Raw genomic sequence first — 25,333 nt, 5'->3', positions numbered from 1 at the left:
CAAGACCTTTCTGATTTTAGAGATATTGCGTAAATGCAAAAAGGCAGTCCTACATATTTGTTTAATATGCGCTTTGAATGACATATCCTGATCAAAAATGACTCCAAGATTTCTCACAGTATTACTAGAGATCAGGGAAATGCCATCCAGAGTAATGATCTGGTTAGACACCATGCTTCTAAGATTTGTGGGGCTAAGTACAATAACTTCAGTTTTATCTGAGTTTAAAAGCAGGAAATTAGAGGTCATCCATGTCTTTATGTCTGTAAGACAATCCTGCAGTTTAGCTAATTGGTGTGTATCCTCTGGCTTCATGGATAGATAAAGCTGGGTATCATCTGCGTAACAATGAAAATTTAAGCAATACCGTCTAATAATACTGCCTAAGGGAAGCATGTATAAAGTGAATAAAATTGGTCCTAGCACAGAACCTTGTGGAACTCCATAATTAACTTTAGTCTGTGAAGAAGATTCCCCATTTACATGAACAAACTGTAATCTATGAGACAAATATGATTCAAACCACCGCAGCGCAGTGCCTTTAATACCTATGACATGCTCTAATCTCTGTAATAAAATTTTATGGTCAACAGTATCAAAAGCAGCACTGAGGTCCAACAAAACAAGCACAGAGATAACTCCACTGTCCGAAGCCATAAGAAGATCATTTGTAACCTTCACTAATGCTGTTTCTGTACTATGATGAATTCTAAAACCTGACTGAAACTCTTCAAATAGACCATTCCTCTGCAGGTGATCAGTTAGCTGTTTTACAACTACCCTCTCAAGAATCTTTGAGAGAAAAGGAAGGTTGGAGATTGGCCTGTAATTAGCTAAGATAGCTGGGTCAAGTGATGGCTTTTTAAGTAATGGTTTAATTACTGCCACCTTAAAGGCCTGTGGTACATAACCAACTAACAAAGATAGATTGATCATATTTAAGATTGAAGCATTGAATAATGGTAGGACTTCCTTGAGCAGCCTGGCAGGAATGGGGTCTAATAAACATGTTGATGGTTTGGATGAAGTAACTAATGAAAATAACTCAGACAGAACAATCGGAGAGAAAGAGTCTAACCAAATACCGGCATCACTGAAAGCAGCCAAAGATAACGATACATCTTTGGGATGGTTATGAGTCATTTTTTCTCTAATAGTCAAAATTTTGTTAGCAAAGAAAGTCATGAAGTCATTACTAGTTAAAGTTAATGGAATACTCAGCTCAATAGAGCTCTGACTCTTTGTCAGCCTGGCTACAGTGCTGAAAAGAAACCTGGGGTTGTTCTTATTTTCTTCAATTAGTGATGAGTAGAAAGATGTCCTAGCTTTACGGAGGGCTTTTTTATAGAGCAACAAACTCTTTTTCCAGGCTAAGTGAAGATCTTCTAAATTAGTGAGACGCCATTTCCTCTCCAACTTACGGGTTATCTGCTTTAAGCTACGACTTTGTGAGTTATACCACGGAGTCAGACACTTCTGATTTAAAGCTCTCTTTTTCAGAGGAGCTACAGCATCCAAGGTTGTCTTCAATGAGGATGTAAAACTATTGACGAGATACTCTAACTCCCTTACAGAGTTTAAGTAGCTACTCTGCTCTGTGTTGGTATATGACATTAGAGAACATAAAGAAGGAATCATATCCTTAAACCTAGTTACAGCGCTTTCTGAAAGACTTCTAGTGTAATGAAACTTATTCCCCACTGCAGGGTAGTCCATCAGGGTAAATGTAAATGTTATTAAAAAATGATCAGACAGAAGGGAGTTTTCAGGGAATACTGTTAAGTCTTCTATTTCCATACCATAAGTCAGAACAAGATCTAAGATATGATTAAAGTGGTGGGTGGACTCATTTACTTTTTGAGCAAAGCCGATAGAGTCTAATAATAGATTAAATGCAGTGTTGAGGCTGTCATTCTCAGCATCTGTGTGGATGTTAAAATCGCCCACTATAATTATCTTATCTGAGCTAAGCACTAAGTCAGACAAAAGGTCTGAAAATTCACAGAGAAACTCACAGTAACGACCAGGTGGACGATAGATAATAACAAATAAAACTGGTTTTTGAGACTTCCAATTTGGATGGACAAGACTAAGAGACAAGCTTTCAAATGAATTAAAGCTCTGTCTGGGTTTTTGATTAATTAATAAGCTGGGATGGAAGATTGCTGCTAATCCTCCGCCCCGGCCCGTGCTACGAGCATTCTGACAGTTAGTGTGACTCGGGGGTGTTGACTCATTTAAACTAACATATTCATCCTGCTGTAACCAGGTTTCTGTTAGGCAGAATAAATCAATACGTTGATCAATTATTATATCATTTACCAACAGGGACTTAGAAGAGAGAGACCTAATGTTTAATAGACCACATTTAACTGTTTTAGTCTGTGGTGCAATTGAAGGTGCTATATTATTTTTTCTTTTTGAATTTTTATGCTTAAATAGATTTTTGCTGGTTATTGGTGGTCTGGGAGCAGGCACCGTCTCCACGGGGACGGGGCAACGAGGGGACGGCAGGGGGAGAGAAGCTGCAGAGAGGTGTATAAGACCACAGCTCTGCTTCCTGGTCCCAACGCTGGACAGTCACAGTTTGGAGGATCCAAGAAATTGGCCAGATTTCTAGAAATGAGAGCTGCTCCCTCTAAAGTGGGATGGATGCCGTCTCTCCTAACAAGACCAGGTTTTCCCCAGAAGCTTTGCCAATTATCAATGAAGCCCACCTCATTTTTTGGACACCACTCAGACAGCCAGCAATTCAAGGAGAACATGCGGCTAAACATGTCACTCCCGGTCTGATTGGGGAGGGGCCCAGAGAAAACAACAGAGTCCGACATTGTTTTTGCAAAGTTACACACCGATTTAATGTTAATTTTAGTGACCTCCGATTGGCGTAACCGAGTGTCATTACTGCCGACGTGAATTACAATCTTACCAAATTTACGCTTAGCCTTAGCCAGCAATTTCAAATGTCCTTCGATGTCGCCTGCTCTGGCCCCCGGAAGACAATTGACAATGGTTGCTGGTGTCGCTAACTTCACATTTCTCAAAACAGAGTCGCCAATAACCAGAGTTTGATCCTTGGCGAGTGTATCGTCGAGTGGGGAAAAACGGTTAGAGATGTGAACGGGTTGACGGTGTACACGGGGCTTCTGTTTAGGGCTACGCTTCCTCCTCACAGTCACCCAGTCAGCCTGCTTTCCCGACTGCCCGGGATCTGCCAGGGGGGAACTAACGGCGGCTAAGCTACCTTGGTCCGCACCGACTACAGGGGCCTGGCTAGCTGTAGAATTTTCCACGGTGCGGAGCCGAGTCTCCAATTTGCCCAGCCTGGCCTCCAAAGCTACGAATAAGCTGCACTTATTACAAGTACCGTTACTGCTAAAGGAGGCCGAGGAATAACTAAACATTTCACACCCAGAGCAGAAAAGTACGGGAGAGACAGGAGAAGCCGCCATGCTAAATCGGCTAAGAACTAGTAGCTACGCTAAGCTAGCGGATTCCTAAAAACACACAAAGTGAATAATGTGTAAATAATTTAGAGGTGATTCAGCAGAAGGAGTGCCTTAATTAAGGCACCAAACAGGCCATGAAGCAGCACAGGTAACGCACAACAATAGCGAACGCACGACAACGGTGCTAAAATAAAATAAAAATCGACTAAACACGCTGTGGAGCAGCACAGGTAACGCACGACAACAGTGCAAAAAAAAAATAAAAAAATAAATAAAAACGAAAGCGTTAGCAAGCTAGTTAGCTTGCCAACGCTGATGAAAGTTAGCTGATAAAAGTGCTCCGTCGCGATGTTTCGACCGTTAGAGGTCTTCCTTAGGCGTTGGAGCACAGTAAAAAAGTAAAAAAAGTAAAAAGGTAAAAAAGTAAAAAAGTCTTGAAAAAGACTGTTAGTTCAAAGTCCAAAGCAGCTGGTAGCAGTCTCTGTGTAAACAGTCCCAACAGAGAGCCAAAATTCTGATGCAATCTCACTCCGAAGACAGGAAGTGACTATGACTATCCCATGTCAAACCCATCCTACCCAAAAGCTTATTCAAAGCAGCTGCAATTGCGACACATGGGTGTGTCGACAGGGGGGATGGTATATATGGTAGACCAATACTTTACTACCTATGGATTTAATTTATACTCAAAAAATTTTTGTAAAGCCTGTGTTACCTGATTGAAACACAACCCACAGGGAAGTATAAGACCCCGGAGAGGGCAATTCCCAAAACCACAGTATCCTTTTCAAATTGTTCATATGGACTTTATTGAACTAAATCGATGTGGACCTTATCAATACTGTCTAGTATTAATTGATGCCTTTTCAAAATGGGTAGAAATTGTTCCATCACAAAAGCAGATGCTTTAACAGTAGCAAAAGCACTGTGTAAGACAATTATTCCATATTATGGAATACCAGAGACATTGTACAGTGATAATGGAACACATTTTGTAAATGAAGTTGTACAAAGAGTAGCAGAACACATGAAAATTAAGTTAAAACATCATTGTGCTTACCACCCACAAAGTGCAGGATTAGTGGAAAGGACAAAGGGCACAATAAAAATAAGATTAAGGAAATGTATAGAAGAGACAAAACGAACCTGGATTGAATGTTTGGACCTAGTAAAATTGTATATGAGAATAACACCAACACCATCAGGTTTAACACCATTTGAGATACTTTATGGACGACCATATCGTCTACCAATTTTTGACATGGATACTAAAACAGCAGATGAGGAACAAACATTAGCAGATTTTATGAAAAAGACATTAACACAGAAAGAGATAACTTAAACACATTTACTGCCGAATAATTTTGATCTTCCACAGGACGGCCTTCCAGTAGTCCAGCCAGGAGACTAGGTGTTCATCAGAGTGATTAAGAGGAAGAACTGGTCCAGTCCTCGTTGGGAAGGTCCATACCAAGTGCTGTTAACAACACCAACTGCAGTAAAGATAGCGGAGAGATCAATGTGGATACATCTAAGTCACTGTAAGATACAGCGTGTGTTGGCGGCCTCCACAGTGGAAGGGGAAGTCTGGCTACAAAGGGAGTCTATTTAATTAGCAATAGATTGTCTCAATGCCAGTGAAGCAGGGAGATCCTTGCACTATTAGGTGAGGTGGTTAACAACACTGTATCCTAGCAATCATGACTGAACTACAGCAGACCCCGGAGCGGCGTGCTCAGCGCCGCCGCTGCCGGACTGTTGGTAGGGCAGCCGGTTGCGTTGTGATCTTAGTGTGTTTCGTGCTCCTCGGATTCCTGGCCTGGTGGTTGACCCAAGAATTGCAGCTCACTGTGGACCGAGCCAGAGAACAACGCAAGCAACGTCAGAAGAGGTTTATTCATAATGTGAATGAGACAGATGGACACCCTCATATATACCATACTAATTTGTGGTACAGAGATGTTCATTTATTGGCTATGGCATTACGTTACTAATTGTTATGTTTGTTCGCAAATGCCTATATCCTCAACACACCCAGCTCTGACGGCTAAACCGTACCCTGCTAGGGTGACAGAATGTCTTATCATACGGATGCATAATCAAACTGTATTTCGGGGCAGCAGTTCTCAGCAAATCTGATAAGATGTAACACCACTTGCCTCAGTGCAACCACTTATATGATAGGGATTTCAACAGAGGACGTACAAGCGTGCCCAAGTGCTGCTCCATTGACTAGACTGAAGGGAAATGCAAAAATATCATCACGTTAAATTGTCATCACAACGGCCATTCCCGATTTGCTTTTACGGGACAGGGAATAAAACTGTAGGTAAAATTAAGAAACGTCTGTGTACCCAAACGTATGTTTTATCAAATAATTTAAGCCTAACCAAAACATAATATGTGGATGGTACTTATCTTCATCACATTGGACGGGGATGTAATTATACAGGCTCCTGTCCATGGGGAACGGATGAAGCATGTGCTTATGTTAGTAAGTTTTTGCTACCACCTGTAAATGGTACTCCGGTGTATGATGACATCTATTGGCTTTGTGGTTCCAGACTGTACATGAGTCTCCCACCAAATTGGGGTGGTGTGTGTGCACCTACCCAGGTGACTGACCATACATATGTGGTAGGACCTCCACAGAGAAGAATGGCAGCACCAGACGGAGGAGATTGATATACCCAGATGTGTTACCACATGATCACATGTGGGGCTCGGATGTACCAAAGGACCAAAAATTGTGGTCTGTAGGAGATAAAATAGCACATTCATTGTTCCCCTGGATAGGAGTGGAAAAAAAAAAAATTCATTAATGATTGAAACTCTGAATTATCGATTGGGTCTGTTCATGAATGTAACTGAAAAAATAGTAGCAGCTCAAAACACTGAAATAGATGCTTTACGTACCATGGTGATGCAAAATCGCATGGTTTTAGACTTGCTTACTGGTTCACAGGGAGGAGTTTGTGTTCTACTGAACACAACATGCTGTACTTTCATCCCAGACTCCATTCATTCAGTGGATATGCAGGACGCATTGGAAGAGCTGAATAAACTTCGTGATGCAATGCATAAAGACACCCTAGTCGTGAACCGGTGGAATCCCTGGTCCTGGTTGACTTCAGGACCATGGTGGCAGTTACTATTGAAAATGGTGACACCAGTTATTATAGTCCTAATTCTGATTGGACTTTGCATGTGTTGTGTGATCCCTTATATCAAACAATGGTTGGCAAAATGGTGTCAAATACATTTGTACAGTGTAATCTGGCTTTCCAACAAACTATGCCAAAATATCAAGCATTGAAACAGTCAGACCTTAGTGGAGAAAACTATAATGACTGTGTTGAGAATTATGATGATATTGAAAAGCTCACAACTCCAGTTCAAGCTTGAACTGTTGACGTGATGAGTTAACACACTCTTAGCCTATGAAGCTTTAGCTGAAAATGTAATAAGACAAGTGGTGTAGTCGAATAATACAGATAAACAGTTCATTTATACCAGTCAGCCGAAGTGACGTGTGGTGGTGGTGTGGAGATAATAGAATTTTTGACAGATTGCCTAGGAATGTGTCAGGCTACTGTGCTTTAGTGTCCCTACTCCTCCCAGTAAAAGCCATTCCCATTTTAGCCAAGGACTTGTTGACGCACCTAAAGTCTGTGGTGCCTGAAAATTGGCATAGAGTAAAAAGAGATTGGAAAGGAGAGGGAGAGCCAACATATATTGACGCAATAGGAGTCCCCAGAGGAGTGCCTGATGAGTACAAACTGGCTGATCAGATAGCAGCTGGATTTGATAACCACTGCTATCTCACCAGCCAGACAAGATTCAGCTCAGGCATACCCCCTTCTGGGTAACCATCCAGAAGATGACGATAATGAGACTGATGAAGAAGACAACTACGACCACTATCTTCCAGATCTGTTCCCTGATCCAGGTGATTATGGTGAACCTGACGATGACCTCAACACCCACGATAAGACCTCCCGAGTGTAAATGTATTCTTACCATTGTTTAATGACCCTGCAGCTGAAAATCTGAATAAGAAGTGGTTGCTTAGTAACAATTGTTTACTTTTAGGTGAAGATGTAATACCGTTGGAATGCATGATAAACAGAGGGGAAATGTTGGAGTTATTCTGTAGATACACTGTTTTATTTTATCATGCATGTTTTGTGTTCTCTGCTCTGGTAGAATGTAGTTCTCTCTGCTCTGATATAGTGTATTGTACTGATGTGATGGGTGAAGGTTACTTAAGATATGTGACATGACGTGTTTCTGCAAGTTGTATCTCTGTGTGCACGCTAAGCTCTTTTTCAGGACATGTGAAGATGACCCAGGCAGGATGCAGCCGTAAGCGGAGCAGTGAGATAAAGAATAGAGAATTGAATGTTCCAACCACAGTGTGATTATGATACATTAGTCCTTGTGTCAGAAGAAGTGTGATTAATCGTTAGATGTCTTAAACACATCTTAATCGAGCCCAAGATTAAAAAGGTTCTGAACGTCCTGAATGTATTGTGCAATCAGCGGTTCTGCGGCAACAGCTCACGCGCTATCACTCTTCCCGTCAGGAGCTGTACCGCCCATGTATGTAGGGAAGTCCTAAATAAAAAGAGCGGGAGCGCAGGCCAGACTTTAGTGTAGCTTTGGTGTACAGCCTGACTGCACTCCTCGCGAGCTTAAATTGAATTCTATCTCTCACTTGTTTTATTGCCTGGTTGTCTCTTCCTCTTATCAAAGATACAGTATTCTAAACCCGACAGGCACCAACATAACTATGTGTGCTGCCATCTCCAATGATGGTGTCCTGTGCCATATCCCCACCACTGGCCCCTACAACACCGAGCACCTCATAGCATTCCTGAATGCTCCTCACGACATGCTGATCCCACCTCAGGAGAGAGGGCTGTTGAGGCCTGTCTTGCCACTGTTCATCATCATATGGGACAATGTGGCATTCCACCACCTGTATTGTAAATAGGTGGTTTTCAGTCCACCCTTGGATGATGGTGCAATTCCTTCCTTCGATAGGTTTATGATCGTCACACCTATGATCGGATGCCCTTGCTCAATGCAATGACTGCTGCAGCCCAAAATATTGATGCAGAGGCATGCCAAGGCTGGATCAGGCATGCCAGAAGGTTTTTCCCTCGCTGCATTGCCAGAGAGAACATTGAATGTGATGTAGATGAGGCCATGTGGCTCATCCATCAAGACAGAAGAGACTATCAATTGTACTGTACTCTTACTGTACTCTATACTCTTATAGTATAGGCCTACTAAAGATTTTTGTTCTTTACTGTAAAAGATTGATTTTTTTTTTCCTAATTTCTTATAGGCCTACAGTATTGGATTTTACGTATTTTGATTTACATACTTTCTGTAGGAATATTTCAATTGTCAGCCATGCAAAAGCCTGAAAAAAAGAATGTAATGGAATCAATAAAATTTGCATCAAAGTCATATCTGTTTGCAAGAAGGCAACAAACGGCACTGGCATGTAACCGTTATGGGCTACAGTGTCAACTAATGGTGCACTGATTCACACTGAGTGCTGTATTTTGTATTTTGTTGTCCATTGTGTTATGATTGATTGTAAGTGCTCATACACTTGTGGGCAAGTTGTGCTGTTTGAAGGCAAAATTTGCTTTTGTTCCTTATTTTAAATGTTTTGGCACAGTTAGAGCCTTTTGCAAACAAAATGTGTCATTTTGACCATTGGGGGCACTGTTTAGGCCTCTGTGTTAACTGTTTTGAAAATGTGGATTTTGAGTTGACTGTTGTGTCAAAGCAATCAATAAAAACTAATGGCAATGCAAGATAGACTGGTGCTGGATCAATTAACTGCTGCACAGGGTGGTGTCTGCTCAATTGTGGGACCTGACTGTTGTACATTCATTCCTGACAATTCAGGTGACAGTGGTGTCATTGCTCGAGCCATTTGACTCAAATTCGGGATGCAATTGAAAAGGGATATGTGCAAGATGAAGGGGGATTTTTTAACCGGTTATTTTCAGGAGGTTGGAGACAACGGATGATCAAGATGGCTATGATATTTTTGTTTGTGTTCTTAGTAATGACATGCCTTAGAACTCTGATTACAAGTTCATTGATAGTACGATTGCAAGTCAGCTACTTATGTAGAGAATTAATCCTGGGGAAGTAGACGAACTATTAGAAGTTGATGAATGTCTGTAAACTGTGGACAAAAGGGGGAATTGTAAAGAATAAATGAAAATATATGCTATTTTACTCATAATTAGCTTTGCATGCTAACAATGCTAAAAGTTACCAAACTGAATAAAAGGTTTTGTGTTCATTATTTTCAAAAAGTAACAAATGTTTAGAAGTATGTACACCATGCAGGTTTAAATGAACTAGATATTGTATTGAATGAATGAAGTTGAATAGAGTGTATACTTGTGCCATAATGTGTTTAAGGTTTTTATCATGTCAAATGAATGAAAATGTGTATGCCTATGCTTTGATAGGTGTTCAACTGATTTATGATGGTTTTGAAATGATACAATATTATACGGTTTGATTAATGATTGAAATATGTGCTTATGATGAATTGTATTGAACATGTTGAACTGCTGACAGATTTGTTGACTCTCAAATCAGTAAAGTGTTTTGGTTTAAGGTTTTCATAAATAACGTATGCTTAAGTAGGGTGCAACATGTTGGTTTAAAACATGTCAGACACTGACCATTTTTTAATAAAGTCATGATTAATGCCTGACATGATGTTTCATGATATGTTCAAAGGTCATGAGGTCAAGATGTGTACTGCAAATAATATTGTTGTTGCCTCTGTTTATAATCAAATGGTTTGTACATTTATGTATTGCTGTTTCTGCATTCTGTAAAATGTGAGTGATTTCATACTTTGACTGTGAAATCAGTCAATTCAATTTATTTATATAGCGCCAAATCACAACAAACAGTTGCCCCAAGGCGCTTTATATTGTAAGGCAAAAGCTATACAATAATTACAGAAAAACCCCAACGGTCAAAACGACCCCCTGTGAGCAAGCACTTGGCTACAGTGGGAAGGAAAAACTCCCTTTTAACAGGAAGAAACCTCCAGCAGAACCAGGCTCAGGGAGGGGCAGTCTTCTGCTGGGACTGGTTGGGGCTGAGGGAGAGAACCAGGAAAAAGACATGCTGTGGAGGGGAGCAGAGATCAATCACTAATGATTAAATGCAGAGTGGTGCATACAGAGCAAAAAGAGAAAGAAACACTCAGTGCATCATGGGAACCCCCCCAGCAGTCTAAGTCTACAGCAGCAAAACTAAGGGATGGTTCAGGGTCACCTGATCCAGCCCTAACTATAAGCTTTAGCAAAAAGGAAAGTTTTAAGCCTAATCTTAAAAGTAGAGAGGGTGTCTGTCTCCCTGATCTGAATTGGGAGCTGAAAGAACTTTGCTTCCATAGGGAGAACAATGACTGAGTTATTTGTTATCGGGAAGGCAACCTTGAAAGTGTCTGTAGAGACACAATAACGCCACTGAACTGAACACATGGACCTGTTCTCATACGGAGCTGAAAACAAGAAAACAGTGATTCTTTAACACTATTCTACATTAATTAGTTACACTTTGCTGCGAAAGGCAGAAAGTGGGGGTGTATGTGCTGGTAAACCTCTGCACCCAGAGCACTTATCAAATCAGTTCCCATCACAACGTTGGATGATTAAGGATTAACAACAATGCCTGCTTTATTCCATGGAGTTACATGTTTTGTGCTAGACTGAGGATGTGTGGGACTAGGAGCCCCGCCCGGACAGATTTCTGAACTGCAATCTTAAAAAACTCTGTTTTTGAAAAGAAGAGTGTTCTTTTTGCTGCACATGCTGTGGGTATTGGTTTTGTGTTCATTATTAAAGATGTGTATGCATTCTGAACCCATTTTTGCGCAAAAAGGAATGATTTTTGATGACTGATCTGCTCTGCTGTTTTAATAAACCTGGTAGGATTAACTTGAATTCAAATTATTGTTGTCTGTGTATTCTATTTGCACTGCCCACAGACTCACGAGGGGAAACCTGAGATTTTCTGTTTTGAGTAAAGGTTATTTTTGTAGGTTTTTCCCCAACATTGTCTTTTGATGTCAATTTCAATTGCAATTTCAGGGGCACTTCTAAATATAAAAATAAATAAATTAAATAATAAAAAATGGCTGTGCTGGGGGGGGGGGGGTGTCTCGCCCGGGGAGTAATTCATTGTAGAACCACCACTGCTCTCCCCTTCCCCGCCAGTAAATCTGTTTCCATGTAACTAGTTAGACAGAAAATATATTTCACACACTTCCAAAAATACACGTTCTTTTCACTTTTGTGTTGTATTCGGAAATTAAGTAACATGGAATGATGACAATAACAACAACAATAATAATAATAATAATAATTATAAAAATGATGACGATTAGGATACTCTGAATAAATTAATACATTATACACAGACATAATACATATACACTCAACAAAATATAAACGCAACACTTTTGGTTTTGCTCCCATTTTGTATGAGATGAACTCAAAGATATAAAACTTTTTCCACATACACAATATCACCATTTCCCTCAAATATTGTTCACAAACCAGTCTAAATCTGTGATAGTGAGCACTTCTCCTTTGCTGAGATAATCCATCCCACCTCACAGGTGTGCCATATCAAGATGCTGATTAGACACCATGATTAGTGCACAGGTGTGCCTTAGACTGTCCACAATAAAAGGCCACTCTGAAAGGTGCAGTTTTGTTTTATTGGGGGGGGATACCAGTCAGTATCTGGTGTTACCACCATGTGCCTCATGCAGTGCAACACATCTCCTTCGCATAGAGTTGATCAGGTTGTCAATTGTGGCCTGTGGAATGTTGGTCCACTCCTCTTCAATGGCTGTGTGAAGTTGCTGGATATTGGCAGGAACTGGTACACACTGTCGTATACGCCGGTCCAGAGCATCCCAAACATGCTCAATGGGTGACATGTCCGGTGAGTATGCCGGCCATGCAAGAACTGGGACATTTTCAGCTTCCAAGAATTGTGTACAGATCCTTGCAACATGGGGCCGTGCATTATCCTGCTGCAACATGAGGTGATGTTCTTGGATGTATGGCACAACAATGGGCCTCAGGATCTCGTCACGGTATCTCTGTGCATTCAAAATGCCATCAATAAAATGCACCTGTGTTCTTCGTCCATAACAGACGCCTGCCCATACCATAACCCCACCGCCACCATGGGCCACTCGATCCACAACATTGACATCAGAAAACCGCTCACCCACACGACGCCACACACACTGTCTGCCATCTGCCCTGAACAGTGTGAACTGGGATTTATCCGTGAAGAGAACACCTCTCCAACGTGCCAAACGCCAGCGAATGTGAACATTTGCCCACTCAAGTCGGTTACGACGACAAACTGGAGTCAGGTCGAGACCCCGATGAGGACGACGAGCATGCAGATGAGCTTCCCTGAGACTGTTTTTGACAGTTTGTGCAGAAATTCTTTGGTTATGCAAACCGATTGTTTCAGCAGCTGTCCGAGTGGCTGGTCTCAGACGATCTTGGAGGTGAACATGCTGGATGTGGAGGTCCTGGGCTGGTGTGGTTACACGTGGTCTGCGGTTGTGAGGCTGGTTGGATGTACTGCCAAATTCTCTGAAACGCCTTTGGAGACGGCTTATGGTAGAGAAATGAACATTCAATACACGAGCAACAGTTCTGGTTGACATTCCTGCTGTCAGCATGCCAATTGCACGCTCCCTCAAATCTTGCGACATCTGTGGCATTGTGCTGTGTGATAAAACTGCACCTTTCAGAGTGGCCTTTTATTGTGGGCAGTCTAAGGCACACCTGTGCAATAATCATGGTGTCTAATCAGCATCTTGATATGGCACACCTGTGAGGTGGGATGGATTATCTCAGTAAAGGAGAAGTGCTCACTATCACAGATTTGGACTGGTTTGTGAACAATATTTGAGGGAAATGGTGATATTGTGTATGTGGAAAAAGTTTTAGATCTTTGAGTTCATCTCATACAAAATGGGAGCAAAACCAAAAGTGTTGCATTTATATTTTTGTTGAGTGTAATACAGACAATAGGAATGGACGTTAATTTCAACAAGGTCCTCAAACGTTTCACAGTGATTCAAGCTGCATATTCATTCATAATGTCAATGAATAAAATTTAAATCATTTTAACAAAAAACACTAAAACAAACACCATCATGTGTGATGAAACGTCATAAACTAAATATGATAATAGCAGACGCTTTGTTCTGACTAAACAAAAGCAGCCAATTAGTGCTTGTAAATATGAACATATTCTCTTCACTCCCACATATCTGGAGACAACGTGACATAGAATAAGAATCATATTGATTTATGTACATTTTTTCGGCACAAACTGTGTATCTGTGCTGTTAAATTTGAGTTTAAGGCGATGAGTTTAAAATGCACGTTCCCGCGAAGGGGGTCCTTTTCACGGCAGGGGTGCTGAATTCGGCACAACACCTGCCGGTGCGTGCATCGTGCATCAGGCTGTTCACCTGTGCTACAGAGTCATTAAATGCAGTTCTGCGTGTGCGTCCATGGTTGAAAAAGTGATGGAGAAAAAACAAAGATCCAACGGTTTCTCTTTGACCAAAAAAAAAAACCTCCGCCAAGGCCATGGGGTCACTGACACCATAACATCTACACGCCGTGGAATCACTGAACCTAAAAAAGTCTAACAATGATGTTTGCTCAGTAGTAAAAAAAAAGTTTCATCTGCTGTGACTGGATAGCATGTATCCTTAGCACTTGGCATCACAGTTTATTGCAACTTGCACCTTTCCCAGAAGCTACTGTCATCTGAGCACTGATACTGATGTTGCATGTGCTTATAGACAAAAACAAATAACAGACAAAATTCAATTTATTATTCAACTAAACTGCAAATATATGAATTTTTTAACATTGATGAAACACTTCTCTAAACAAGGCCATAGGGTCACTGACCCTAAAGAGATTCCCTCCTTGGCACAGTGATCTATTTGTTTTTGTCTCTTTCTCTAAAATTGTATATAATAATCATTAGATTATTAATATATAAACAAAAATAAATGTAAGAAATGTTACAATTTGAAAACAAATGCACCCGAACATGATGACAGCTGCAACTGCTTAATGCTAACTTTTAACATTGAAAATGCCATAGACATGCTAACACGTTAGCATCAGGATCCGGATCGTGACCTGGATCACCACAAAAATTTAATCACTTGTTCCTCTTGTCATTTCCAACCACTCCACAAAATTTCATCAAAATCCGTTCAAAACTTTTTGAGTTATCCTGCTGACAAACAGACAAACAGACAAACAGACAAACAAACAAACGCGACCAAAAACATAATCTCCTTGGCGGAGGTAATTATTATTATAAAAATAATGATGATGATGATTAGGATACTCTGAATAAACTAATACATTATACACAGACATACTATATATACAGACAATAGGAATGGACGTTAATTTCAACAAGGTCCTCAAACGTTTCACAGTGATTCAAGCTGCATATTCATTCATAATGTCAATGAATAAAATTAAAATCATTTTAACAAATAAACACTAAACACAAACACCATCATGTGTGATGAAACGTCATAAACTAAATATGATAATAGCAGATGCTTCATTCCGACTAAACAAAAGCAGCCAATTAGTGCTTGTAAATATGAACATATTCTCTTCACTCCCACATATCTGGAGACAACGTGACATAGAATAAGAATCATATTGATTTGTGTACATTTTTTTCGGCGCAAACCTGTGTATCTGTGCTATTAAATTAGAGTTTAAGGCGATGAGTTTAAAATGCGCATTCCCGCGAAGGGGGTCCTTTTCACGGCTTTCAGTCACAGTTTATCACCTAAATGTGGAGCTGCAGAGAGAAAACCAAAGGAAAAAAGAAAAAAGTACAGAAGAGGAGGTTTGTTTTTAATGTGATGTGTTGGAACCATCGATGTCTATGTGAACACAGGGTGAGCTCATGTCATCCATCTTCACCTGTACTGGACGCAATTCTGAGCCAAACCACATCTGATCCTTAGACTAAATGCTGCAAAGTGAAAATCTTTCAAACGGATTGTCATCCATCTGGATGTGATGTGTTTTTTATGCATGGTGACAGTGTTGCCAGATGTACGATAATTATCATATTTGTACGATAGTTTTGCCCTCTGTACGATGTACGATCAATAATGGGGAAAAATCCAAAATGTACGATAATTTCGCAGGCGTTGCACTCAGGCGTACGGAAGCGTACGGAAGCGTATTGCATTCACTGGATAAAAAAAAATAGACCACTGATCTCGTAATTACGAGATCTTTTCTCGTAATTACGAGATCGGGATCTCGTAATTATGAGATCAGGTGCCTCCTGATCTCATACTTATGAGATCCTGATCTCGTAATTATGCGATCAGGTGTCTCCAGCTTCCCCGTATGTGCGCTTCCTCAATGATCAGCGGGCATGATGGAGCTGTCGCAATTAATCTGCTGTTACCACCTTCTCGGTCTGAGACACTGGGAAATACTGATATTTCTTAAAAATGAGGATGATATTAATATTAGTATGTCAACACTGCAGGCATCTCAAGTCCTTGGGATTGTTCCGGCGGAAAGCCCAGTCTGACGTACTGGGTCGCTCTCTTTCTTACCTACGGAAGCTCTGAGCTGCCAAGCCCTAATATATATTTGGCTCAGTATCATGCAATTACGTGAAAAGTTTCATGTTATAACATGATATTTATCATGTTATAACGTGATACTTATCACGTTATTTCGTCATATGAAATTATCATGTTATTTCATGATGCGGTATTTTCACATTATAATGAGAAATTATCACGTTATAACAAGAAATTATGCTCCACGTCGCTGTAATTATGAGATCAAACTATTGTTTTTATTTATTTATTTTCTGTGTGTGTGTGTGTGTGTGTGTGTGTGTGTGTGTGTGTGTGTGTGTGTGTGTGTGTGTGTGTGTGTGTGTGTGTGTGTGTAATCGCTTCTGTACTTCCAGTCCAAGCGTGAGAATGCCTGAGTCATAATCAAAAATAGGCCAATTTGTAACCTCTGACACTGCATTGTGATCCACACCACGGCGCACACAAGGTGTGGATTTCCCACTAAACTGTTGCTGGATGAATGAAACTCCTCCAGCGAGGCGAGGCACAGCTCGGGCACACAGACTGGCATGTGCCCGGGTGGGAGTGAGCCCCGCTGTGTCCCTCAGTGGTCGGTGGGTCTGTGTGAGTGAAAGCTGGAAGTCGCCCCGTGCTCCTCCCTGGACATTCATCCGGGAGCACTTCAGGGGGAAAATCCACACTTTGTGTTTGATTATAGTGTGTTATCATCGGCTGAGCTCAGCTCACGTCTGTGCTGAGGGACTGGAAGTATGGAAGTATATACATAAAACTATTTAGACATCATAATTACAAGATCTTTTCTCGTAATTACAAGATCAGTGGTCAAAAATGTTTTTATCCAGTGAATGCAATACGCTTCCGTACAGGCGGCATCAAAGACACACCACACACAGGGCTGCTGCTTGCTTTGGCCGGCCCGGAACAAGGTCATTTGAAAGTCCACCCCCTCTACATACAAAGTAATGAGTTCCCAATTCTCGGCTCTGCCCCTCCCTCCCTGGGTCCGAGACAACTGACCTTTTTTTTTTCTTTTTGTTTTACAAAACTTTATTTCAACAAATGCAATAACAAACAAACAAAACACAAGGGCAAAGAGATATACAAGAAAAATTAAAAAAAAAAAGTTCAAGTTCCTTATGGAGGTGTCAACATTTTTCTGTGTTCAACAAAATAGTTCGTTTTCACTTCACACTTTCATTACATTTGTAACTTTTTTTATGATTGAGAAGTTGTGCAACACAGTGCATTTTTTTTTTTTTAAAGATTAACGATAAACACACAAAGTACAAAGGTATGCCAGGGGTCAACGAATAAAGAAAAACATAAAATAAACAAATATGTAGACTGTTTTGGCTGCACATGCACACGTACGTAGCTTATAGCCCCCCTTCACCATCACTACACACACACACAACTTTTGAGCCTAGCAGCTAGTCTGGTAATTAACACGTTTGTGTCCCTTCACAGAAAAAAAAAAATCTTTCTAGTCTGGTAGTGCATTTGCTTGTGCATTTGCGTTCTTTTTGTGCCATAGTTTCCCCATTACTATAGGGATATTGTGAATTACTGTTTAAAAATGTGACATAAAATTCTTTGGAAATTTAAAAAAAACGCTAAAATAGCTACGTTGTATGCGTTTTCTTTGTGTACGATAAGGTAGTTGCATATTTCCTATCTGGCAACACTGCACGGTGATGATCTGTCAGCGTGTGATGGATCACCGAGTGCACACAGTCAGTGGCTGCAGAAGAGTTTTCTGCCCACCGGTGTGGCCCCGCCCGGCGCGTGACGTCAAGGCGATTGGGTCTTTAAATGTTTATGCTACCGCAGTGGTGTTGCTATGGTGACGGCTGTTGATGACGTTTCAGACATTGTGTTAGCTCACAGCAGCCAGCAGCTCAACAACAGTGCCAGAAATTTCTCCTGCTCGCTCACAAAAAGCAGACAATTTAGTGATTAAAACATTTTTCTGGACTTTTTTCTGAGTTTAAAGTTTGAACGGCAGCATCAGCTCACAACAGACGGAACTTAAACAACTAAACTGACAACTTTCTCCTGCTCACTCCAAAAGGTAAGAGGATTCAACAATTAAAACGGGTTTTTTTTTTCTTGAGTAAAACATGTTTTTAAAAAGTTTTTCACATCATAGAGACACATGTCCTTTTTAATATGTTCTGTTGTTTATAATTCATTTTTTAAACTCTGAATCAGTTGTTACACCTGACGTGGTAGCCAGCAGTAATCCAGGAAAAGTTTGCTTTTTTAGCAATAAATCAAAGTGGAATTGATTAAACTGTGTAAGATGTTTTTTGTTCCTGGCAAATAAGTGTCTTTTTTCAACTACATTTATTGCAAAACAATAGAAAAAGCCCAATTTTCATGCCAGACTTTGTTTTTGGGGCTGCACAGCAATTTTATCCCCTCAAAACACCTATTTTTGACAATTTTCTGACTTTTCACAATAGAACTAAAATACAGAACATAACTGCAGCAAGAATTATTTTCAAACATTTGAAAACAAATTTACAAAGTTAAAAATGAACAGTTTTCCTTGATTTGTGAACATGTTTTTAAAAGGTTTTTCACATAATAGAGACACATGTCCTTTAAATGTTTTTTGTTGTTTCTAATTCATTTTTTAAACTCTGAATCAGCTCTTACACCTGACGTGGTAGCCAGCAGTAATCCAGGCAAAGTTTTCTTTTCTTTTCTTTTCTTTTTTTTTTTTAGCAATAAATCAAGCTGGAATTGATTTATTTATTGATTACCAGTTTGGAGGAGTGGATAAGGAACTGACGGGGTTTGAATCCTGCTCATGGTACCTGTCTTTGTCCTTGGACAAGACACTTAATATGTAAATGGGAACCAACTTTACCTGAGAAAAAGTCTGGTGGATTTTCATGATTTCAATATGTACACTGGTTGCACAGGATCAGAATGTGTGTTTTGGGCTTCACTTTTATTTTGTGATGGTCCTTTACTGGACTTCTCCAAAGATTGGACACTAATGTTAAGGTTGTCTTCATCCCAGTTGCTCCTCAATTCCCCAAAGATGTCATTAATTGTTTTAAGAACCTTTTGTTTGTGTCTATCAGTCACTGCATAGTCAAAAAGATGGTCCAGAAAAGGTGAAGGTACCTTTATTGAACAATAATCTGAAGTGTTATTATTTCAGAGAGTCTTTTTCGGGGCCACCCTGTAGTCGAACTCGCTCCGTGACCACGTAGACACTTTGACAGATTCCACTGATCGACTGCATTGAGAGATGGACACGATGTTGAACTCTGCTAACAGCAAAAAAATACTAAGTGCTACAAAACAAACGCACATGTCTGATTTACATTTATAATTCATTCAAGAGGCAAACAGAATGTCAACAACATGTGGTTGTCCTGCATTCTGATTGGCTGAGAAATGTACACACCAGAAGGATCCTAAGAAAGAAATCTCGAACCTTTTGTTCCACAGTGTGTGATGTTGTTGCCATAGCAACTGCAAAGCCAGTTAAATTGTTCCCCTGCTGGTCAGGCAGCGCAGGTGCAGCGAATAATTATTCAAATGTAAATGTTTATTAGTGACACCTTTTTGTCCCCACAGATCCATCATACGTCAAAATGCATCGTGTCCCTGTGAACTGTGGTCTCCTTCTCTTCCTCCTCTTTCATCTTCTGACCTCAGCTGACCTGGAGGAGACAGAGCACATGGACGTGGAGGTCGTGGTCAGCAGGACACCCTGTAGCGCCACCTGTGGGGTGGGGCTTAAAACTGAGAAGCTGTGTTTCCTCAGAGGTGCAGAGAAAGTTCTGGAAGAAGCACCAGGAGATCACAGTGACCCTGAGGTCTGACACAAAGCTCTTCCCACTTTTCCTTCTGACATTTGGTCATAATTGATGACAATAATAATTATTATTGACTTTAATGACTCTAATAATAGAAAACCTTGTTTCTGTTTCTCCTCATGATCAATTCTGCTGTGGAAAATATCTGGAACAAAGGTGTCAGACAAATGTCGGGTCCGTAAGGTCAATTGTCTGCAGATGTGGTGGTGTGGACTCAAGACCTTCACTGTGACTGTAGGAGACAGAGTGGAGCTCAACTGTCTGGAAGAGGTCTTGGAAGACAAGGGGAGGTTCTCCTGGAGGTAAGGTTTGAGAGGAGATGAACGGAAGGATGCAGAAGTGTCTTTTCACTGCTATTTATTTTGAAACTAGAAGGGCACTCAGAGAACTCTTCACAAATAAAGACCAACTCTGCACATAAATTTTCCCAAAGCCTTTGTATTCCCTTATGCCGCGTTCACACCAGATGACACGCGAACGACAGCAGCGACAGGTTGCCATGTAATCCATATGGAAGGACGCATTGTGGTGCCACAAAAGTTCAAGCCACGCAATGCGACGCGATGGACGCAAATGAAGCGACGCGAATGAAACGATTTTGAGCAATTGGTGCGTTTGTGGCATGATATTGCGTCACGCTGCCCTCCTCCCCAAGTTGAAAAATCTGAACTTTTTCATCTTGTCGCGCAGCGATAACCAATCAGGGACTGGATATGTACTGATGTGGAGATGTCTGGAGTTTATATGTGGACATGTCCTGTCTCTGGCAGCCAGCCTGTGAGCAGGACTTATGTCCCTTTTGTCCTTTATTTCACAATTATGACAGAGTTTGAGGGGAGAGCGAGCAGCAGCACCGCAGCAGCGGCAGCAGCAGCCAGTTTTTTCTTCACCTGTGCACGCGAATTAATCGTCTGTGAGATAATTTTATTAACTACACAGATGTATAATAAAACAAACAGTGACTGGTTTATAACACAATTATGACAGAGTTGGAGAGGAGAGCGAGGAACTGCAGCGGCAGCCATTTTTTTTTAATTGCTCACATGTGCGCGCGCGAACGGGACAGGATGTCCTCAAACTGGGTCCTGGAGAGGCAGAAGTACCGCTGAAAGTGGCCGCCATCCAGATGCAGCTCCTGCAGCAAATGATGAAACTCCCTGAATTGGGAACATCTCATGAGGATGTTGTGAACCCAGGGACGGTGCCGCTGGCGACGTTTTTCAGCTTTCCACAACAAATAGAAAACAGCAACTCGCTCCGTGTGATCATGGTCCGTCGTGTTGACTTGACTGACAACCGGAGCCGGCAAGCACAATGGAAGCTCCTCCTATTTGATGACGCATTGGGGCGAATTTTTGCAGCGAAAGCAGAGAGACACACCGGGCGATGGTGGCGCGTCCATCGCCAGGCAAGGCACGTGAATTTGTAGCGTCGTGTGGTGTGAACGCGGCATTATGAGATACCACAAGGGCCACAACTAGTGCAGCATGATTCAGAAGCTCCATCCAAATCTGGATGAAGATCAGTCAGGGCGATGTGACCTTTTGTTTCAGGTTGATGTGACATATTGTTTCAAGATGTGTTGTTTTGTTTCAGGGTGATTTGGCGTTTTGCTAAAGGGCTCATCACTCCTGAGGACACTCTGTTTGCTCGTCTCAAGGCTCCTATGATGGACCGGGTGATTCTAGATCCAGTCACAGAGAGTGATGCAGGTAATTACACACAAGAATGTCTTAACAACAGAAGAAATAAAGACATCTTTACAGTGACCATTAATCTATTTTTAATAGTTATAAAAAAAAAAAAAAACAACCATTCAGTTTGTGTGATTCAGTGTTTTACAATTACAACTCTGCACAAATGGACTTCATGAGACAAAACGCTGTTTCAATAGTTGCTTTAAAACTCAATAATGATTAAAAATATGAAGAAGTGCCTTAGATTGAAGATAAATTCAATTCAATTTCAATTTTTTTTTTTTATATAGCGCCAAATCACAACAAACAGTTGCCCCAAGGCGCTTTATATTGTAAGGCAAGGCCATACAATAATTATGTAAAACCCCAATGGTCAAAACGACCCCCTGTGAGCAAGCACTTGGCTACAGTGGGAAGGAAATCAGTGTAACTAACTAATCATACAATTCACCAAAACTTTAATTCATTGACAGATTATACAAACTGAAATATTTTTGTGGCACTCTTCAATAACAACAGCTAAAACACGCACGCACACACACACACACACACACACACTGAACAGCTTCCTGTTTGATAAAAATCAATCTGGTTTCTTTCAGGTACCTATCGCTGCACTGTGCTGGATTTCGCCTTCCGCAGGGTAAAGAGGATCGAGTGGGGGATCCGGGTTCTGCCTGTTGGGTTTATGGATCTACAGTACCACAGCTCTCAGGATGACTGGGACCAGCAGAACCAGACTGTGAGCTCAACCCAGCAAAACAAGGAGAGAACTGCACTTAACATGGTACGTTTTAATTTGAATTATTTTAGATTGTTTGAGGCTCAGTCTGTCAGAAGGACTTTAGGCAGCGAATTAAATTATTATTTTTGGTACACGCAATATTAAAATTGATCCAATTCTGAAATGTATCGAGATCATTATGAAAAAATTGATACTGCACACAGCTTCCAAGTTTGGCAAAGCCATTGAGCAGTTCTTGAAGTTGCCACATGAATTCTGCAACTTTGGATCATGTTGGATGGACTTTTCAAATTTCCAGGATTTTTGTGCATTCCTGAGAAATTAAACCATAATATGAAAAAGTCATTCGCAAGCTCGCTGAGGCATCACGTTAAAGTCTTGTTCCAATTCCAGAAATGCACAGCACACTTTTGGAAGTGGCTGCCAGATTTGGGCACACAAAACAAGTAAACGTGCACTTGGAGGGGGTCTTGCCCGGGAAGTAATTCAGTGCAGAACCACGACTATGGCCGAGCGTGTTCACTGTCACCTTATTGGTTTTTTTTCAAGCAAATTTTTAAAATTTGGATATTTTCCACTTTTCAAACTATTAATGATATTAAGAGAGTCCTCAGAACAGGCTGAATGTCTGAGTTATGGGAGGTTTTTGCTCCCCAGTGTTTTTGTTTTCACTATACAAATTTTAAACGTAAAAAAAAAAAAAACAGAAAGAAACAAAAATCAAAGTAGGAATATCATATGAACAAAACTGAGCAAGCACACAGGCGACAGTGTTGACAATGAGGAAGAAACCTTAAGCAGACCAGACTCAGAGGGGTGACCCACTGCTTAGGCTATTCTAACAGTTACAAGGTTTTTACAGATTGTACAAGAATGTCTTAACAACAGAAGAAATAGAAAACAGAAACAGAAAAACAAAAACCAGAAAAGTAACAAACAGTATTTAATGGAAACTAAAAAGCAGCCCATCTGGGGTCTTTAATCCACAGATGTCCAGGTCCAGGTAGGTTCCAAGATGTCCGAGTTCCAGTCATTGGTGCACCAATGATGGGAAGTCGGACCTCTTGCTGGGGCTAAACACGCATTTTAAAGATGAATGACTGCTCGTCGCCTTGCCTCTGTCTCTTGTAGCTAATGTTACTGTGTGGTTAATGACTCAGCATGCAGGCGTATTTGTGAGTGTATTTCTGAAGCACATGTTTTTACACACACACACAAACCGTGATTAAATCAGGCCCCATAGCTCCAAAAATTATGACTTTTACAGTGACTTTACTTCAATCTGACAGAGGCTCCTGAGAAGTTGACTTTACAAAACTTTACTTTTAATTTAATCTGAGCTGAAAGTTGTGTCCAAGGCTTCAGTGTTACTTGTTCCACTGCAGAGAAACAGAAATGTTTCCTGGTTAAACCCTTTATATTTACACAGCTTGGTTTGTTAGTGAGGTTTAACGCCTTGTGACCAAGTAAAAACTCTGTTAACAAAATCCAGATGATCATGTTATTTCATACAGCGTGATGGACATCAGTGAATAAATGTGATAGAACAAAATCATCCAAATCGATCCCATTTTACAAATAACCCATGGATTTATTTTTTTATAGTTTGATTTGGTGAAAGTGATCATTGTTTTTTTAATGTGCTGGATAATTACATTTATCTATTCTTATTATTATCTGTAATAGTAATTAGAGTACTCAGGAGCAGTGTGTGTTTCTGTGTGTTGATGTAAAGGTGGTGATGAGCTTCGTCATCGGTGGAACGACATTTGGACTCATCGTCCTGCTCCTGGTCAGGAGGAACGGCTGCTGAAACGGGACAGATGGTCAAGATGATCCTGAATGTTCCAGCTGGAGGACTGAAGAGATGTGAAGCTAAAGGTTCCACCAAAGTCAGCTGACTCGTTTCTACATTTGTGTTCTCCATCGTGTCAAAAACAGAGTGAATAAAAATGTGAAACATCAAATAGTATTTGTTCAGTGACAGAATAGAAATTAAAAAGCTGCCATGGGACAGACGATCACCGTGACATCACAACACATCCACATCATGACACTTTGTCATTTCCCAACCAGAGAGGACTAGAACACAGACCTCTGCCAGGGCTGAGGTGTCCTAGAACTTAGACACCAGCACCACGTTCATCAGAACACAGGCCGGCCGGCCGGCCGCGTTGGCCAGTCTGTGGTTATTACCCTCTTTCTAAGAATAAGAAGAATCCATAAATATTCCAGACGTCCTGTGGTTAAATGACATGACTCCACCTTACTGTATAAAACTAATCATGTCTGCAGCTTTGATCCCTTTGGACAGGATGACCTGGGTTCACACGCAGGTGGGTTAATGTCATTATTGACAGCGTAACAGTGATTTTAATCCAAATACATCACATGAGTTATTTTTCAGAATGCATGCTGCCGTGTCACTAATGATTCTGGTGACTTTTACCTTCTCTAAAACCATCTTTAGAAATGACCTCATTACTGATCCCGTGCAAACAGACATGTCTGTAAATATTCTGTCATGTAATCTGGAAATGGAGTTTTCTACAACAACTGAATGACAAAAATATTTGTGGGAAAAAGATTCCAGCCTGGATCAAGCGCACGTGTCCACAACATGTGATTATGTGGAAAGTTAAGGCTGATTAAAATGTGCTGTTTTATTAGATTAAGTGTTGTGGGGCTTCACTGTGATTGAAATTAAGTGCATGTCAGTCACATGATCCATGGAAAAACAGAGGCTTCATCTGAAACAATCTGTCATTGAGACAAGCTTCAACACCAAATGGTGCATGAGGATAACACATATGGTCACATTTATCAGATTCAAAACTTTTCCATTTTTAGCTTGTAGCAGACATTCATCATGTTTTGGACATAAT

The 25,333-nt window shown here is 40.8% G+C and overlaps 1 protein-coding gene across 1 annotated transcript; it reads left to right on the top strand.

Annotated features, from left to right (window-relative positions):
* The first annotated feature begins 19,781 nt into the window (after positions 1 to 19,781).
* Positions 19,782 to 24,261, top strand: LOC117517237 (transmembrane protein 81-like). Its single transcript, XM_034178180.1, has 5 exons — positions 19,782 to 20,006; positions 20,163 to 20,308; positions 21,603 to 21,718; positions 22,306 to 22,490; positions 24,184 to 24,261. The coding sequence occupies exons 1-5, from the start codon at positions 19,782 to 19,784 to the stop codon at positions 24,259 to 24,261; spliced, it is 750 nt and encodes a 249-aa protein (XP_034034071.1).
* Positions 24,262 to 25,333: the final 1,072 nt, after the last annotated feature.

The sequence above is a fragment of the Thalassophryne amazonica genome, chromosome 9 (genome assembly GCF_902500255.1).
Source record: "Thalassophryne amazonica chromosome 9, fThaAma1.1, whole genome shotgun sequence".
Lineage (NCBI taxonomy): Eukaryota > Metazoa > Chordata > Actinopteri > Batrachoidiformes > Batrachoididae > Thalassophryne > Thalassophryne amazonica.
Note: the sequence above shows the minus strand (reverse complement) of the source record. Positions and strands in the feature narration are given on the sequence as shown.